This window comes from Sus scrofa, chromosome 3 (assembly GCF_054392235.1).
Source record: "Sus scrofa isolate SSC_HxYL_T2T_F1_AM1 chromosome 3, Sscrofa_HxYL_maternal_Yorkshire_Landrace_v2.0, whole genome shotgun sequence".
NCBI lineage: Eukaryota > Metazoa > Chordata > Mammalia > Artiodactyla > Suidae > Sus > Sus scrofa.
Window position 1 is genome coordinate 139,464,770 of NC_139385.1, and position 18,154 is coordinate 139,482,923.

Here is an 18,154-nt window from a genome sequence, read left to right on the forward strand (position 1 = left end):
TACGCCACAGCCACAGCAACGCAGGATCCGAGCCGTGTCTGCAACCTACGCCACAGCTCATGGCAACGCTGGATCCTTCACCCACTGAGCAAGGCCAGGGACAGAACCCGCAACTTCATGGTTCCTAGTCGGATTCATTAACCACTTTGCCACGACGGGAACTCCAAAAGTGGCATTTCTTAATAGCATCATTGGAACTTATAAGAAGGTGGAACGATGGCTTCAAAATTCTAGGTGCAAACGGGTCTCGATCTAAAATTCTAGACCCAGTTTTGGCAGGTGATACAGGTTGGTGCACTCAACACCCACTCCCCTCTCCTAACAGCATCCTCTGCCTTCGGCACAAGAAAGCTGAAGACTGTGTTTCCCAGGCTCTCTTGCAGTAGCAGTTCTGCAGGTTACCAAGGACCTGTCAAGCAAACTGACCTGGAAGAGATTTGGAAGATGGAGATGTGTGAAGTGGCAGCTACCTGGGGTAGGAGAGAAGTGAAAGAAATCCTTCCATGACCCCCCAAAAAGAGAAAAAAAAAAATCCTAGGTGGCGGGCTTGCTTTCGAGTTTAGAGAGCAGCCAATCCAGAAGGCAACAGGAGACAGCAGGGTTCTAGGACATCTGGAAAGTCATAGAACTGAGAGGTTAGACAATGCAAATCACCACAGTGACAGGAGTCTTAGAGTTGTGTGGTAGGATTTCGAAAGGAATTAGTGGCAGTTACCTAGAAAACTGAATGAAGAAAGTGAAAAGGCAGATGTTAACTCCAGGAAACACACAAAGTAGTAGAGAAATGGAAACACAATCATAATAGACCATGTGGCTTATCTTTGAACAATATTTATGAGGTCATAATAATGGAAACTGAATATTTATTTAACCCTAAGCAGTGATACGGTCATATTGGGCGGGTAGCATTGTAGGGAGGATGGGAAAAGAGCTGTATTCTCATCCATAGTAAGGAGGTCAATACATACTATCTAAGATAAGAAAATCTTGAAAGACCAGTGTAAACGTGTTTTTTAAAGAAAACGTAGAGGACACAGCATCAAAAGAGACAGTTGTAAGAGTTGAAAATGTTGCCTATGGGAAGCAAAACAGGTGTGGAGAGAGGTGGGACATACAGTGCTCTTTGACCTTTTTCCCCCCTTTTAGGGCTGCACCTGAGGCATATGCAAGTTCCTAGCCTAGAGGTCAAATCAGAGCTGCAGCTGAGGCCCATACCACAGCCACAGCAACCCAGGATCTGAGCTGCATCTGTGATCTACCCTGCAGCTTGTGGCAATGCTGGATCCTCAATCCACTGAGCGAGGCCAGGGGTCAGACCCGCATCCTCATGGAGACAACATTGGGTCCTTAACCCACTGAGCTGCAGTGGGAACTCCAGTGCTATTCGACTTTTTAACTTTTCTATGTATGTTATTTTAAGAAAAATACAAATGAAGTGAAATTCAAAAAATAAAAGCAAGAGAAAAAGAGATTGCACTGTTCCAAGACCTCTTAATTGCTTTTTTTTTTTTTCCATTTTCTCCCTGGATAATTTGGTTAATATTTGTCAATAAGTACTTTTGCCCCCCATAGAACACCTTAGATACACCATTCCTTGGCAAAGACTTTACGAATGCACATTTTTTATAGGTCCAGATCTAGATGAGCCTCTTAAAAACTGGACACTTGTCAGTGAAATCGCTTTTTTGCAAATTCTCTTCTTGGTCCAAATGTTCGATCAATTGGTGTATTGGCCAATGCTGCCTCTCAAATGCAAGGTCTCATAGTTGGCAGATTTTTGATGACTGTAAGAAAACACAGTTACTAGAAACACAGGACTATTTCTATCTTTGTCTTTATGGTGCATATACGAACAACTAGAATTTACTTTGAGTATTTCAATTTCATCTGAATAACAAAATAAGTCTAGTAATGTTATTTGTCATAGTTATTAGTATTAATTAGTATTGATGAATTTAGTTAACATTTTGACATAGGAAAAGGGTTATGGATTTATTATTTGTAAATTGGAAAGACTCTTACTAAACCTAGTTAAATTACTTGTCCTGGTATAAGAGTCAGCACCCGTCAATTATTCCTGAATTTGCTTAATTAAAATGAAGTTCTTGGAGTTCCCATCGTGGGACAGCAGAAACGAATCCAACTAGGAACAATGAGGTTGGGGGTTTGATCCCTGGCCTTGCTCAGTGGGTTAAGGATCTAGTGTTGCCAGGAGCTGTGGTGTAGGTTGCAGGCATGGCTCATATCTGGCGTGGCTGTGGCTCCAATTCGACCCCTAGCCTGGGAACCTCCATGTGCCCATGTGCCACAGGTGGGGCCCTAAAACGCAAAAAAAAAAAAAAAAAAAAGGAAGTTCTTAAGAAAATAAGTACCCAGAGCAATTTTTTTTTTTTTTTGGTCTTTATTTTTTTCTTTCTATGGCTGTACCTGTGGCATATGGAGGTTTCCAGACTAAATCAAATCAGAGCTGCAGCTGCTGGCCTATGCCGCAACATAGCAACACTGGGTCCGAGTTGCATCTGTGACCTGTGCCACAGCTTGTGGCAATACTGGATCCTTAACTCACTGATGGAGGCCAGGGATCAAACCCGAGTCCTCATGGACAGACACTATGTGGTATTCTTTACTCACTGAGCCACAGTGGGAACTCCAAGAAATGGTTTTTAAATGTCAGTATGTGCTTAAGAATTGCACATTGGTAGTGTAGGTTCTAGTGCCTTGACCTAGAATTTATAGGGTTTTAAAAAAAATTCTGTGTTTGGGATTGTGCGGGAATCTGGACTTTAAGCAGGTGTCCTGGGCGATTGTGATTCTGGTGGACCTGTGGAAGCCACTGAGACACACTGACTTGTCGGGTGGTGTCAGATATACTGGAGTTGATTTTATTTTTCTTTAAATTTATTTCTCAGTGACACTTAAGCAACTCCAAAGGGAATGATTTAAACTGCTCTCTCAGCCAAGTATCTAGGGAGCAGCATCTGAATATATTTTACACGAAGAGGAATGGAGTAGCTTTATGCAATAAGATGAAGGTCTGGCTCCTGTCCTAGAATAAGGTAAGATCATTTCATTGGTTATCAGCTGGACACTCAGAAAAAGATAAACATTTGCGGATTCAAGGATGGTATTTAAAGAAATACTGTATGGAACTATAAAGTCTAATGCTACCTGGAATTTTCAAAATCATCAGAATAATCATATTTGAACGTGTCACAAAGCAATGTGCCATCTTATAAATTATACATTCATTTGCTTGGTTCTTATCCATGAAATTCTTAGGTAAGTTACTGTTTGTCTTTTCTTCCCCCCCGCATCCTTTTCCTGCTGTGTAGGTTGTAAAGTCTCAGAATAGATACTGACAGTTAAAAAAACAAAATCATATAACTTACCATAATATATTCCAGCATGTAAGAGGAACACAAAGTTTAAACCTAGTTCTCATTTATTTTTGTCAGTATAAATCTCTGCTAATGCTTTCAGGTGAGACAGGCCAGGACTCTCATAAATCATTGGCATTAATGCCCTCTTGAGGCTCCAGATCTCAGCCCTTGGTGTTTTCGTTTTTTCCTTTGGCTGGTTGGTTTTTTTTCCTTCTTAGTTTGGAGAGAGAAGCTAAACCTCCTTTGTTGCTAATCTACACTTCTGCTTGGTACCTGTGGGAAAAGTGCCTGAGCCCACACAGTCCTCTAATAAAGCTGAGGAGGAGGAGGATGCTGATGGGTGATGGCTAGTACTTACTGAGAGCTTGCAGTCTCACAAGCACCAAGTGCTTTATGCGCACTGAGTTATTTCAGTGGCACAAATCATTATTATTCCCATTTTATAGATGAGAAGATTGAGGGCCAGTGAGGTTAAATACCTTGCCCCCAAATCAGTCCAGTAACAGGTGGTCTCCAGACTCAGGCAGTCTGGTTCCAGGGCCCCACTTCTTTACCTGGTACTTTCTATAATCCTGCGTTTCCAGGCATCATATTTCAAATGAAGAATTTAAGAAAGGGGCTTCTGTTGGTAGTTATTTCCACCTGATCTGCCCCCTCGGTTTGGAAGTAGTAACACATTATTTATAAATTTGGTAATACTGGTTTAAGCTAATGTGGGAACATGTGTATCGCTTTCACTATAGTTTTCCCCTTAATTTTAATGTGTTATGATTTCCATAAGAACTGTCTTGGGATATACAGTATTTTGAGCCTAGGTCAGAATTTACCTACAAAAGCCCATATAAGAGAGAATAACTATTGGAGTTCCCACTGTGGCTCAGAGGTAATGAACCTGACTGGTATCCATGAGGATGTGGGTTTGATCCCTGGCCTCGTTCAGTGGGGTTACGTATCTGGCATTGCTGTGGCTGTGGCCAGCAGCTGCAGCTCCCATTTGACCCCTGGCCTGGGAACTTCCATAGGCCCAGGGTGTGGCCCTAAAAGCAAAAAAAAAAAAAAAAAAAAAAAAAAAGGAGAGCGAAAGCAAGAGACAATTACTATTGGCTTTCACATGGAAAATAAAAGATAATTTGATGAAATCGAAACCAGGCCATTATCTGCTTATAAGGACATTCCTTAGCAGGCACCTCGTGTTTAACCAGAAGAGTTGCCCGTTCAGGATAGTGAGTCCTTTGGCAAGAGAACTAGGTTAGACGCGGTGATGACAGACTTCGCATGCAGAAACGATTCTCTTTCCTAATTCCTCACTGCTTAGGGCTGTAGCACTGGTATTGTAATTTGTGGGGCAAGGCCCAGTGTTTAAAATGGTAGTAACACGGGGAGGGTTTAGGCAGAAAATACCTACAACGAAATATTTGACACATTTACCCATGAGGAGGAGAATTTGCCTAAAGTGACAGGCTTCTGAGGAACTACACGGAATTCTCGGTGGACTGGAGACTCCCCCCAGGCTTTCTTGTTGCTTCACAACCGGCAGTGGAAGAGGTGGGGGTATAACTTCTCAGCAGCCAGACGAGACTATTTAGAAGAGCAGTGGGATGTCAACACACCGGAGGAGGGGAACTCTTATCATTATCCATAAGCTGGAATAACACAAATCATTCGGCAAAACTGAGCCGGGAGGCCTGCTCACACCGTGTGGTACCCTGAGTGGATGCACTGGTGCTACCAGCGGTGTTGGTGATTATGGTGAAAACTGCAGTGCATGTCTTGGCTTACATTTAAGGTATTTCATTCTTTGGACACAAATGCCATTAGGAAAACCTAAGGAAGTGTGAGCATTCGTGCTTTGTTTTTCTATACCCAAGGATCAGAGGGCTTCAGACGGTGTACGTATAATCAGTAAGTTCCAAGGGGGTGTTCTTTGAATTGAGATGCAAAAGCCAGATACGTGAGGAAAATGGTATTTCCCCAAGAGGCACGGACACAACACACAAACCACCACAGGTCACTGAGAATAAGAGACATTTTTGAGAAGAAAGTTGATCAGAGATGTAAGAACAGGTAGTTCTGACACCAGGGAGCACTTGGAAAGCCAATGCACTTCTCATCTTGATGAATACAAATTAGGGTTGTTTGCATCTCTTAGTCAAATAAACCTAGACTGACTATAGGCTTAGAGAGACAGGAAAAAAGTTCTAGAAATTCTTGGGGATCCTATACTTTTAGAGGAAGAAGGAACCATTGACCTTCTTTAGTTTTTTAATCTAATGCATAGACAATGAAACAGAATGTAAGTGGTGTTTGTTGTTCCGGGTCAGTCTTGGAGCCAGGACTTCAGCTGCTCCAGGCAGGTCCTATGTGTACGTTTCTTGTGTTTGTCACCTTTCGTTCAGTTTACTTTGTGATGGCCTAACGCAAGCGTGTTAGGTCTTAAAGGGTGATTTTCTGAGTTTTGTTTTCTCTGTCTCAGGCTCGGGTTAGCTTGTACGTGCTTAAAGATGCCAGCCCGTTACCAGGAGGTTGTATGATGTACACGGTGCAACGCCCTTCATCATCCACGTTCTCCCGAGATACCAGGGCACAGACGAGGCAAAGTAATTGCCCCGAGAGCTCTAACTTCACAACATGTAGCCATTTTTCTGAAACAAAAGCAGCTTGGCAGATTATTCATTTCTCCTGAGTGGTTTATACAAAGTTAAAAATGAGTTGGGCAGGGGCATCTTCTCTTTGGCAGTCTTTATGTACCGTGGCCCCTCGAGGAGGGGAGACCTTGGGCACCAGGGTGAGAACAAGGACAGACAGTCGTCTTCCTATGTGTGAGCTCTGCTTAGTGCGCCTATGATTTGGTCTGGTTACAACGTGGCTGCTATGTTGAAATCTCTTTCCTGCTAGTCACTAGCTCTGATGTTATCATTACTAACATTAAAAAAAAAATTTAGCCTATTACTAAGTCATGCGCATAGTCATTCGGTGATGCAAGATGAGCAGCTGTCATTATTTCTGTTGAACAACCAGCAACTGAAGGGACAGGAAAGTTCGGCAGATTTCTCAAGTTCACAGTTATTTGGGGGAAAGGTCAGCACGAAAATTCACGTCTTTTGACTTCCAGCCAAGTTTCTTTCTCCTAGATATATTCTCTTTAACATTTTACTTTATTTATTTATTTATTTTTGTCTTTTTGCCTTTTCTAGGGCCACTTCCCGTGGCACATGGAGGTTCCCAGGCTAGGGGTTGAATAGGAGCTGCAGCCGCTGGCCTACACCACAGCCACAGCAACTTGGGATTTGAGCCGAGTCTGCGACCTACACCACAGCTCACGGCAACGCCAGATCCCCAACCCACTGAGCGAGGCCAGGGATCGAACCTGCAACCTCTTGGTTCCTAGTCGGATTCGTTAACCACTGCGCCACGACGGGAACTCCTATTCTCTTTAACATTTTAAAAAAGGCTCTCATTTGGTACTTTTCTCCCAACACTTCCCTCTCTGTTCTGTGTATACATGTTCCTATTTATTCTTTTGATTATAAGCATCATTTGCTCTTTATAGAGTGCCCCACCCCCACAGTTTGTGACTGTAGCAAGGTCTCAGTTAATGTTTGTTTTTAAGCATCAAGAACATGAGAATCACTTTTATAGGATGGATGGTATCTGAGGTAGGACAGTGAGGCAACATATATAATTAATTCAGTGCTTCCCCCTTCATCACAGTTTAAGAGCTTCAGGTCTAATGAGCAGATACTGGTCAGAAGGCCTTTATTCAAACATGGGCTGTTGCCACCGAGTTATTAGCTTAACATATGGGCCTCAGTTTCTTTATTAAAAACATGAAGATGCAGTATTTTTAGTATAAGAAAAATAGTCTCCATTTTCAGAATCACATTACATTTCTTGGATGGTGATGAATATTTCCTAAGTCTTACCATATACCAAGCACAGCTCTGAGCTCTTAGGTAACTTAGGTAACTCATAACTCACAGAGTTGGTGCTATTATCATGTTCATTTTTACACATGAGGAAACCGAGGTTTAGAGAGGTTAAGTAACTTGACCACAATCTTGCAGCTAATAAAAGGCAGAGACAGCCAAAAACCTAGGTCTGTGTTATCTCTAAAATCTGTTATTATAAATGCACTATATTTTACCTATAGCTTTACAATTCTGATGCAACTAAATTTTTCGGATGGCTGAAATCTTCCCCATTTGTAGATACTCATTTCATGCAGTCACCCCGAATCCTGTATTCTATCAAGCACTATTAAAATAAAAAACCAGGAGTTCCCTGGTGGCTCGGTGGGTTAAAGATCTAGTGTTGTCACTGCTGTGGCTCAGGTCACTGCTGTGGCTTGGCTTCAGTCCCTGGCTGGAAAACTTCTGCTTGCTGTCAGTTCAGCCAAAAAAAAAAAAAAAGAAAAGAAAAAAAAAATCAGTCTCATCAAACTCATTTTTGCAGGCAATGTTTGTTCTAGACCTGAGATTGTATTTTTATGCTACTCTAGGTTGCACAATGTTCCCAACACCCACTTTTTAAGTTTTTAAAATGGCATTTTAGGTTTTCCTTCAGTTTGTACACCTAATCACCTGCACGCTTTCTGTACCCATCCCCAAAGTGGAGGAAAGGGAAGAAAAGATTTTCCGACGTTATGTTAGTGGAAGGCTCCAGAATACTGGGGTACTATGTTTTAAAGAGCAGCCCACTGAGCAGGTTCCAGCTCTAATTGATTACAGCTCCCTTGGGATCACTAGCCCCACGGAGAATGAAGATCCTGGCTTTTTGATTCTTCTCTTTTTCAGTTTGGTTGTTGGGATTACATTAACCAAAGCACGTTAGGCAGGGAGGGATTGAACCGGTTAGTTCAACTGCCTCCTTTTCAGAGAGACAACTAAGGTCCAGGGGAGGGAGAGACTGCTCAAACCTGTGCTGTCTCAGCATCAGGAGCCTGCAATAGGAATTAGGTAAATGGCATGTCTCGGAGCGGATGAGGGTTTCTGGACTGAGTTTAAGTGGGAGGAAGAAGAGGGCCTGGAGTTTTGAGAGGTAAACTCTTTGGCACACTCTTTGGACCCCAACCCCATCTCTGCTATTTATTAGCTGTGCTCTCTCAGGCAAGTTACTTCCCTGTTACCACATTTCTTTGGTTGAGGGCCGTAGCAGGACCCCACCCTCACCGGAATGAGTTGTTAGACCTTTAAAGCATTAAAGCTTGAGGCGAAAGTCTCCTTGACGACCATTTATTTCTACCCCAGATTTCAGACTCTTAAACCCTTGAATTTTGAGCTCGCTGGATGCTCTCCTCCAGCATCTCTGTTTGAAAACTAAACGAAGCTGACACTTGCATTTCCGAGGACCTCAATGGTTTATTTTTATGAAGTCTGGGCAAACGGATTAGACAGACACCTAACACACTAGTAGACGCTGAAGGTAGGTGGAAACAGCACAACTGAAGACTCTGGGAGAGCAGACGACTCAACGGTGAAGAGATGCTGAGAAACAGCGTTCGTCCTGAGTAAAGCGGGCCCCTGGTTGCAGGTGCCAGGCGGTTAAGGACACTGGCCACAGGTACAGGTGAGAACTGCCTCCCTCCCCGCGGCTGAGAGCAATCGTGGTGTGGTGTCGAGTAGGACCAGAGTGTCAGCCCTGCCAGGCCCAGGGGGGGCTTGACCGAGACCGAAAGGCACAGCCGGAACTGGCCTCCAGTGTGGGCTTTTGCAAGCAATCCTGAAGACAAAAGGACTTCTTATCTAGGTCACTTTCTTGGTTCGTTGCCCTCCTTCTCCCAGCACCCGGCTTTGTCTCCAACTTCCCCCAGCGCTGGCTCGACGGCGCCCCGCACGTCGCCCCTTTGTCTGGCAGTCACCTCACTCCCCTTTGTTGTCCACCGTTCCTCCCAGAGAGGGGTGGGCTGGCCACCGAGCTCCGGGAAGGAGGAGCAATAACGAGGTGAGGAGTCGCAGACCCGCACACCCGCACGCCCGCACACCCGCACGCCCGCACCTGGCTGGGCCGCCCGCCAGGCGCCCGCCGGACGCAGCCAGACAGGCCCTCCGCCCCTGCGCCGGGGCCCGGGATGGGGCGGGGCGGGGCGCGGCCGGCGCCGTCTGATTGGCTGCGGGCGTCGGGGCGCCGCGCCGCGATTGGGCCGCGGGGCTGTCTGGCGCGAGGGCGCGCGAGGTGGGGAGGGGGCGGCTGGAAGCTGCTGGAAGTCAGGGGGCGGGGCGGGCGCGGGCGGTCGGGGGCGCGGGCGCGGGCGCGGGCCGGACGCGGGGGCGCGGGCGCGGGCGGGGGCGCGGGGCGCGGAGGGAGGGCCGAGCGGGTCACCGCCCCCGGCCCCTCCCCGGCCCCGCCCCGCGCGCTCCGACCGCGGGCGGCCAGGGGGCAGGCGAGCCGGCTGCATCCCCATCCTCGGCGTCGCCGGGCTCAGGCGCGGGTGAGCGGCGCGGGCGGGCGGAGCGCGGCGGGCGGAGCGCCAGGCCGGCCATGGCCACCACCAGCACTACGGGCTCCACCCTGTTGCAGCCCCTCAGCAACGCCGTGCAGCTGCCCATCGACCAGGTACCCGAGGCGACCCCGCTGGCATCGTGCCCTCGCCGCCCCCTCGGCGGCTGTGTGCCATCCGCGCGGAAGCCGGCACCCGGGGCGCTGACTGGGGCGGGGGCCCCGAAGGGAGGGGGCGACCCACTTGTTATTGTCCGTCCGCCGCTTTGGGCTGGCTGCCCCTCCCCAGCTGCCCACCCAGCCCCCACCCTGCCCGGCCAGCCCGGGGGGGCTTTGGGCACCGACGTGCGCGCGTGCATGCTTGGCCCTGCTCCCCGCCACAGCAGCGCCTGACCCGGGTAGCCGGCGATCGGAGTCCCGAAGCCGCTTCCAGTGTGTGTGTGGGCACTGGTGTAGACAGTGCGTGGAAGGGCTGTGCTTTGGGGGAGTCCGGGTGTCTGCACCCTGCGCGCAGGGCACCAGATGCTCCCCGGGGAAAGGATGGATGTGCTTAGGTGGAGAGTGCGCCGGACACGCGTGTGTGGCGTGGAGGAGGCCAGCTCAGGGGTCGACGACAGTTCCTTGGGACAGTTTGCGTTGAAGTGTGGCTTATTCTAGCGAGAGAGGCAACAGTTTGGGGGAAGGCAGAGGTTGTGAAGAAAAGTCAAAGTGAGTTGATGATCCCAGGGTTTCTACCGGAGAAAGCGGCAACCGTTTAGATGGAAGAACCCTTTTACCCGCACCCCGCCAACCAAAAGAAAAAAAGAAAGTATTTGACACGCTATAGGGAAGAGTGGGGCATTTAAGTCCTCACTTGGAGTTGGTATGAAAGGCCTAAGGGTTGTTGAGAAGTAAACAGTATTGTGATGGGAAAAGCAGCGCCATTTTTATTCAGAAAAGAAAGTTTGGGAGTATTTTGCCCGAGTGACATTTAGGGTGGCTGTTGGTGGGGGGGGGGGGCGGGGAGAGAATTGCCTTAGCCCCAGGCTAGAGGTCGTTCACTGGAGATTTTGCTTAAAATTATTTCCCCCGGACTTGCTCTGGAAGTGTTTGCACGTTATAAGGGATCCTGGTTCGCTGTGCTCTCGAACGTGTTGCTGTCCTTGATGTCATCAGGGATTTCGTGTATAACACCGGGTTCCTCCGCGTTCAGATTCTGTTTCAAAGCAGGAAGGTGGAAATGACTTCTGGACCTAACAGTGTGGCACGAACTGCTTTGTGCTTCGCTGTTAAAAGAGCCAAACCAAACCAAACAGACCCAAGTATGTCCAGTGAGTATTAAAAAAGTCTGCCTCTGTTCAAATCCGAATTTCTTATATTTCAGTCATGAACTGCTCCTTCTTTGTAAATACTTTACCCCATACATTTTGAACAGTGGTTATCATGTGAATCAAGCTAATAGGTTCAAGGGCCAGTGGTGAAATTAATTGTGCCTTATAAGAAAGCAGTCTTCTCTGTTTATGAATAAACTGATCAGAACATAGGGTTTTTTGTCTTCTCAGCCCCTTGGACAATGCTCACCTTTCTAAGTGAGGCAATATTTGACCTTTTAGTGTATTGCAGCCCTCTTTGACTTAAGTAGGTTGTTGCCAGGGGATCAGCAAATGCAGGGTAGGTACCTGTTTAAAAATTTTTTTTCTCTCTTTTTTTTTTTTTTTTTTTTTTTTGGTGATGAGAGCAAGGGAGGTAGGCCTGTAACTTTTCACTAACTTTAGGCAACAAGAATATGCTTTCTTCTTCTTTCTGTTTCTTTTCTCTCTTTCCCTGTCATGATGAAATATTTTCTCCACTGTGTAAATACCTTTTAATTTATCTAATGCTTACAACTTTAAAAGCGCTTGAATACCGGAGTTCCTGTGGTGGCTCAGCGATGAACACACCCCACTAGCATCCATGAGGACGTGGGTTCCATCCCTGCGGGTTAAGGACCCAGTGGGTTAAGGATGCAGCGTTGCTGTGAGCTGTGGTGTAGGTCTCAGACACAGCTCGGATCCTGCATTGCTGTGGCTCTGGCGTAGGCCAGCGGCTACAGCTCTGATTGGACCCCTAACCTGGGATCCTTCATGTGTCGAGGGTGCAGCCCTAAAAAGACAAAAAAAAAAAAAAAAAAAAAAGTGATTGAATACCAGTGAACCCACTTAAAAATCTCAGCCATCCAGAGCAAGTTATTTTCTGTGCTGACATGAGCAGGAGGATCAAGGGAAGGTGACAGAACCTAAAATCTCGACTTTCCTCCTTTTCTGTCTACAGGTTTTGACTTGGTACCTGGGACCCTTCATTCTCTTGGGACTTCTCCGAATGTACACGCCATTTGTGCTTTGGTTGTTTTCTCTAAGCAAGTCTCAAGAATATTGCGTTAATACCACACGAGCCGTCGCTTTTTATGGTGATCGTAAACTATTTCTCTAAAGCACCAGTGAATTGACTTTTTTGCTGATAAAGCTCTTGGAATAACCAAAACACATCCAGTCGAGCTGGATGCATAAGTAGTCATTGAGCCATTATTTTGAAGTTGAGCAAAATAGAAAATAATTTTGGTAACATATAAATAATTGAATCCAAGTTGAGAGAAAGCCTAAGAATGAGTCGTAATCAAATAGTGTGATTCAACAGGAAAAAGACAAATGAGGAAATGAGAAGCGTAAAAATACCACTTGTTAGTGTGTTAATTTGGTATGTGCTAATTAACAATGTTTTAAAAATTTAGGAAATGATAAAAGCAGTTGTTTGATGTCAGAGGAAGAGAAGGATCTCAGAGCCAGGAAATGGTTTCGCTTTTTTACTAGAGTGAGTGCGGAATTTATGAGGTGAGAGAAATGATTGGTGTGTATCGAATAAAGAATGTACGTTGCAGGGTCAGGTAGGCGAGACATTGCAAGAGGGCCAGGCAGGCAAAGGAGGAGCAGATCTTGCTCGCCTTAGACTCCTGGTTCTGTTCATCTCCCTGGAGAATTCCAGAGTGACCTTGAGGCCACCCTAGTATTTGTTCAGTAGGCCTCCCATGTAGATGAAATATAAAATCTGGCATTGAGTGAGGTTAAGTGTTGCTTTAAGATGGGAAACCACTTACCAGCTGCCGTTTCCCTTTCTAGGCCTTGCATTCCAGGTGGCTGTATTTCCGGGCTGCTAGTTATCATTAATGGGATATAATTAATGCCAGGATTTGGGCTAAAGAAGCGGAGGGCCAGCGACAAGGGCCGGGTGTGTTACCAAGAAGACATGAGCTGTCATTGCATCGAATCGTATGCTTTATTAGTGGCTGAAGTGGTGAATTTTTGAAAGACCTTCCCCACTGAGTACCAAACAAGAGAGAATAATTATATGTCCCAGATCAACCTGGCGTTTGTTTTTGTTTTCAAACCTCAACATACATGCTCTGTTGCATTTGACTTTCCCAACCCTCTGAGTTATCAGGCGGAGCCCCCGCCCCGTCCTCTTCTTCCTCCATCTCTTTACACTTCCTTTCCTCACAAACCCCTTTTCCTTCCTTATTTCCCATGATGCCATAATCACTCTGACCCTGGAGTCGGTTGCCGTGGCTGGCATGATTCCAGGATGGCACACTTGGCACAGAGCCAGTGAGGCATAAGCCTGGCCTGAGCCAACAGGTCTGTGTGGGGACAGTCCTTGTTTTAGAGATGATGTTCAGAACTTTGGGGACGAGGAGAGGGGCAAGAGGGGGACTGGAGATGCTTTGAAAAGCTTGGAGGTGGGAGGAAGAGGGACCAGCTGTTGTAACAGATCCTGCAAAGTCAGCTAGTAGCTGACGGGTGACGCCTTCCAGTTTACAGGTGTCTTTCACGTAAGTTCTATGATTTTACTGAATCCTTAAGGCACCTTATGAAGTCAGGTAAAATTCAAGGCCCCCAGTATTTTAGCTTCAGGTATTAGGCATTTGAGTGAAAGGTCAATTTTAATTTATATTCTCTCTCCCTCCCCCCTTTTTTTTTTTGTATTTTTAGGGCCACACGCATGGAAGTTCCCAGGCTAGGGGTCAAATTGGAGCTGCAGCTGCTGGCCTACACCACAGCCACAGCAACACCAGATTCGATCCACGTCTGTGACCTACTCCCCAGCTCACGGCAACGCTGGATCCTTCACCCACTGAGTGAGGCCAGGAATCAGACTTGTATCCTCATGGATTCTCGTCGGGTTCATTACTGCTGAGCCACAGTGGGTTTATGTTTTCAGTAGAGCATTGTTTTAGGCCTGGGGGGTGGGGGCCGTGTGGTTTCGAGGACTTCGGGGACTGGAAGGTGGAGTGGAAGAACTTGCCCCGTGCCGAGGTGTTGGTTCTCGTGGTTGGGGTGGGAACGCCTCGTGTGTACGTTAGCGAGAGAGAAATGCAGAGGCTTATCCAATCCTGTTTCCATCTTTTTGGTCCTCTTGTTGATTCAGTTTCTGAATATGCTCCCCCACCCCGTGCCATGTAACCAGCCGAAGAAAATAAGTAACGTATCAGGGAAGAGAGTCGTTGAAAACGTCACCTCCTTTATTCCTCTTACAGTTGTGCCCGGGGCGAACCCCGCTTTAGCGATGAGGAAGTGGGTGCCATTCTCGGCTGTGACTTCCGGGAGAAGCCGCTGAATGGCAGCAGAAGCAGCACGTCAGAGATCTGTTTTGTTGGAAAGTTGCCATTTGAATGCTTTACATTTGGGACATAAATATTTACCTCGTCTGTCCTTCCGTCTCCCGCTACGCCCATAATGCGCGCGGGTCCTCTGCGCGAGAGCCCTGCCATCGAGGGGGTCGGCCGTGGAGGGTCCGTCACTGGGGAAGGCGTGTGGGCCTGAGCATCCTGCCTCCGTGTCTCAGGCGCTGTCGGTTAACTCGCGTGCGATCTGGCACTTTACATTCGTGAGTTTCCTCCTGTGTAAAATGGGGTTGCCCTGAGTTTTAAAATTCCGTGATTCTGTGTTTGCTTCCTCAAGGCGCCCCCAATTCTTTTTGGACCGAGTTGGAGAGACTCTAAGTAAGACCCCCACCCAAGGGGACATGGACTGATGCATCTTGAAGTTTCCAGCAGTAAATTGAAACGGCCTCTCTGGTTAATCGAGCATTGAGGCAAAGGACCATGTGCCCTAAATTGCTGTTGGTGTGGTTTCCCTTCATCGACAGAAGGAGCAGCACCGGGGTGGAGTGGAGAGGGCGCGGTTGGTTTCACCCAGGTTCTGCCAGCCTGGTGCTCGTTGGCAAATTACTGTCTTTTTCTTCAAGCCCCAGTTTCCTCATCTGTAAAACAAAGATAGTAAGTCGTAGCCCTTTGGGGGTTATCCCGGAGGTGGTAGCAAAGTGCCTGACTCCTGCTGCCGCTGCGCCGCCCGGGCCTTTCCTCCTCACGAGTGTGGAATATTGGGAACGGGTCGTCTGTTTTTCTTTTGGAGAGTGAACATCTGTTCATGTATATTCCATCTTGAATCTCCAGGACTTCCTTTTTAGGAAGGGAAATATCAGGTTCCGCCGTGTATCCCTACACGGTGATTAAACGAGGATTCAAAGCTCGTTTTGAATTTGGAGTCAAAAGTGGTTTTTCTGCTTCCTTACTGTTCACAAGTTCTTTGTCCTCTGCCTTAAAAATGCTTCCTACGTTATTACTTCCTCGATAGGTACAGAGCGCTCCCGTCTTTGTTTACTGGGGCCCATCAGGGCAGACTTTCCAGGGAAATAATCAAAACAGCTCACACACAGCTTTTGCCGGCAGTCGATTTAACAGGTGGATTCTACGATGATAGGACTTGGCAGGATTTCTTGAAAATAAAACCAGCCATAAACAGGGCCCTCAAAAGAGTGATCACGGGTCCTGCTTTGGCACATACGCAGGGTGTGGAAAAGGGGGTGGGCCACTGATTGGTGAAAGCCAGAATTCGGCTTCAGGAGATCTGAGCAGGCGGCGAGCGTGTGCTCCCCTTCCTTGCTCATCGGAATCCTCACTCTTCTTCCGAGCCGCATCCCGTGCACCTTGCCTATGAATCTTCCCCTGACTCCCAGCTGATGTGACCGCTGTCTCATTTGAACCACGGAAGCATCTTGGGTTTGGCACAGTCCTGGCATGGCTATTCTGCTTAGTGTTGTCTGTAACCCTTGCGTCTCTGGGAGGAGGTAGATGGAACGAGGTAACCAAGGAGACCTTAAGAACCACTTCCCAAGATCTGGGCAGGTTTAGGGAAGTCAGCGAGGACCAGGATGGGCTCGCCGGGCCAGCTCCTCTAGGCCTGGAGCGGCAAGAGGAAGGAAGGGCAGAGCCCTAAGGGGGGAGTCAGAACCCGGTGAGGGGGGCCGTGGGGGTGCCTGCTGGAGGTGCTGTGGCCTGCAGCGAGGGACCCAGCCAGCCCGCAGTGGCCTTGAGGGAGCCAGTGACAGAGAGGGGGCATCCCCCTGCCTTCCAGCCTCTCGTTCCTGCTGGGGTCCCCTTCCCAGGGGAGGGTGATGCTGGGAGCACAGAGTCAAGTAGTCAGTGGCTCTGGAGGGTGTTCAGATCCCGAGCAGGATGTCATGATTCCCTTGGCCTTTGCAGCGGTACTTATCCCTACCTACGGCGCGCAGAGAAAACACCTGCTGTCGGGCCCCTGATGCACAGCTCATCCTGTCTCTTCTCAGCCACACGTTGGAAAAAAGGAGTTGATTCTTGCTTTTTCCATTTTCCTAATTTCTATTCACTCTTACAACCATTGCCATCAGGGGTCTGCCTCCAATACTAGTAGCCACACGCGGAGGCAGCCTTGGAAGCGTGGGATGCTAATTGGTCACTTGCTTGAAACTCCTCATGGCTTCCACCTGCCTATTGCAGTGCTTTTTAAAGTGTGGCTGTGAGTCCACTTGTATCAAAAATCATGTGGTTTTGTTGTTAAAAAACCACATTCCCAGGCTCCTCCCAGACTCACCCAACGAGGGCCAGGGAACCTGTACTTTTGACCAGGCTCATTCTTACTTCAGAGGCCAACAGCTTCTTGACCTCGTTGTTTCCAGGTTCTCCCTGTTATTAAAAGGTTATAAAAGTGTGGTGCATTTTAAAAAATATTTGCTTGTAACCACTTAACACATAATCTCCAAAATCGAATCCAGGGTAATTGTGCTGTTGATGAGATGGTCACAATATCTGGGAAAGAATAAAATTCAGAGCGCACGTTAGGCACTGTGGCCCTGGGTTTCTGGTGAGGGGTGTACACGCCTCCTTGGTCCTGTCATTGCATCTCTAGGGACCCTGTGCGTGAGGTCGGGTGTAGGAAGTGTCTCAAGTCTAACACGAGTGAGGTCCTTCGGGAATGACGGAGGCCGGTCCTGTGCGAGGCCCTGCCCCCGGCTTCTTACTGCCTGGGAAGCCCTGGCCTGGAGGGGGGCTTAGACCCCTCGCTGCCCGCTCCTCTTCTGCGGTCCAGACCCCGCCCCCACCCTGGCCGCCCTCACACACCCACAGGCTCTCCCAGCGGGAGCAGAGAATTTCCAGAAGCCACCATACGTGCGGAAGTGACTGGGCTGCAGTTAGTTCTGGTCTGCTGCCCCAAGTACCTGCAGAACCAGTTACTCTGAGTCCCTGCAGTAGCCGTTCCCATCTTCTGACCCCAGGCCTTTGATCAAGTGGTTTCCTCGGTCTGAAACCCCCCGCGCGCTCTTTTGGGCTGGCAGACCCGTGTTTTGCAGTATTCTGCTGAAGCCTCTACCTCCTTGGTGAGGCTTTGAAAGTTCTGTCCCTTCCTTTCTGTCACTTGGCACTCCCTTCTGGGCCCCTTGTGTGTCTAACACACACACATACCAGGGGTCTGAGGCTGCGGGTGTCTCAGGCGAAGCCCCTTTGAGGAGCTGTTTCTCGAAGCTCTGCAGCGGTTCTGCAGTGAGGCCGGAAGGCAGCTCGGAGAGAAGACAGACAGACAGACAGCGCTGTCCTGCTCCACCCCTGTCCTTCGCTCTGGGCTCCCCCAGCCCCTCCCGGGTCTGAAGCCAAAGTCCAGCATCCCCGGGGTCTCGTGTTCTCAGAAGGATATGAGGGCACCAGTTGGGGGTCTGTCCGCGGGCTGCGTGGCCCCCGCGTGGATCCTTCTCACCCTCGGAAGTAGGGGTACAAGACCTCCCCCTTTGCCCTCAGTGCCCTGGCCGCCCCTGCCCCTCCCTGCCTGCCCTGCTCGGACCACACTCGCCTCCCGCCAGGCTGCGAACTCCGGGAGCACAGGGCCTCCTGCTCCTCAGGCCTGCGACCCTCACGCCCCGGGCCTTCGCTGGCGTCGGGGCGTCTGCAGCGAGCACCTGAGGGCCAGGGGTGCGGCCTGGCTCAGGGTTTGATCATCGCGTCACGCGGGGCGGGCGGG

At 48.5% G+C, this 18,154-nt stretch overlaps 1 protein-coding gene across 6 annotated transcripts in view; it reads left to right on the forward strand.

Moving 5' to 3' along the window:
• MBOAT2 (membrane bound O-acyltransferase domain containing 2) overlaps positions 1-18,154 on the forward strand; it is a 194,816-nt gene that overhangs the window by 67,985 nt on the left and 108,677 nt on the right. For 3 of the 6 annotated variants that reach the window (XM_085020012.1, XM_085020009.1, XM_085020011.1), the window contains 2 exons: positions 2,910-3,056; positions 8,627-8,945. Coding sequence is in view for 1 of the 6 variants with exons in the window: in XM_021087873.2 (XP_020943532.2) it covers positions 9,858-9,932 (75 nt within the window). In the remaining 5 variants the exon portion in view is untranslated. Of the gene's footprint in view, positions 1-325; positions 476-2,909; positions 3,057-8,626; positions 8,946-9,761; positions 9,933-18,154 lie in introns of those variants that run through there. The other 3 variants (XR_014842570.1, XM_021087873.2, XM_085020010.1) reach the window with 2 other exon arrangements.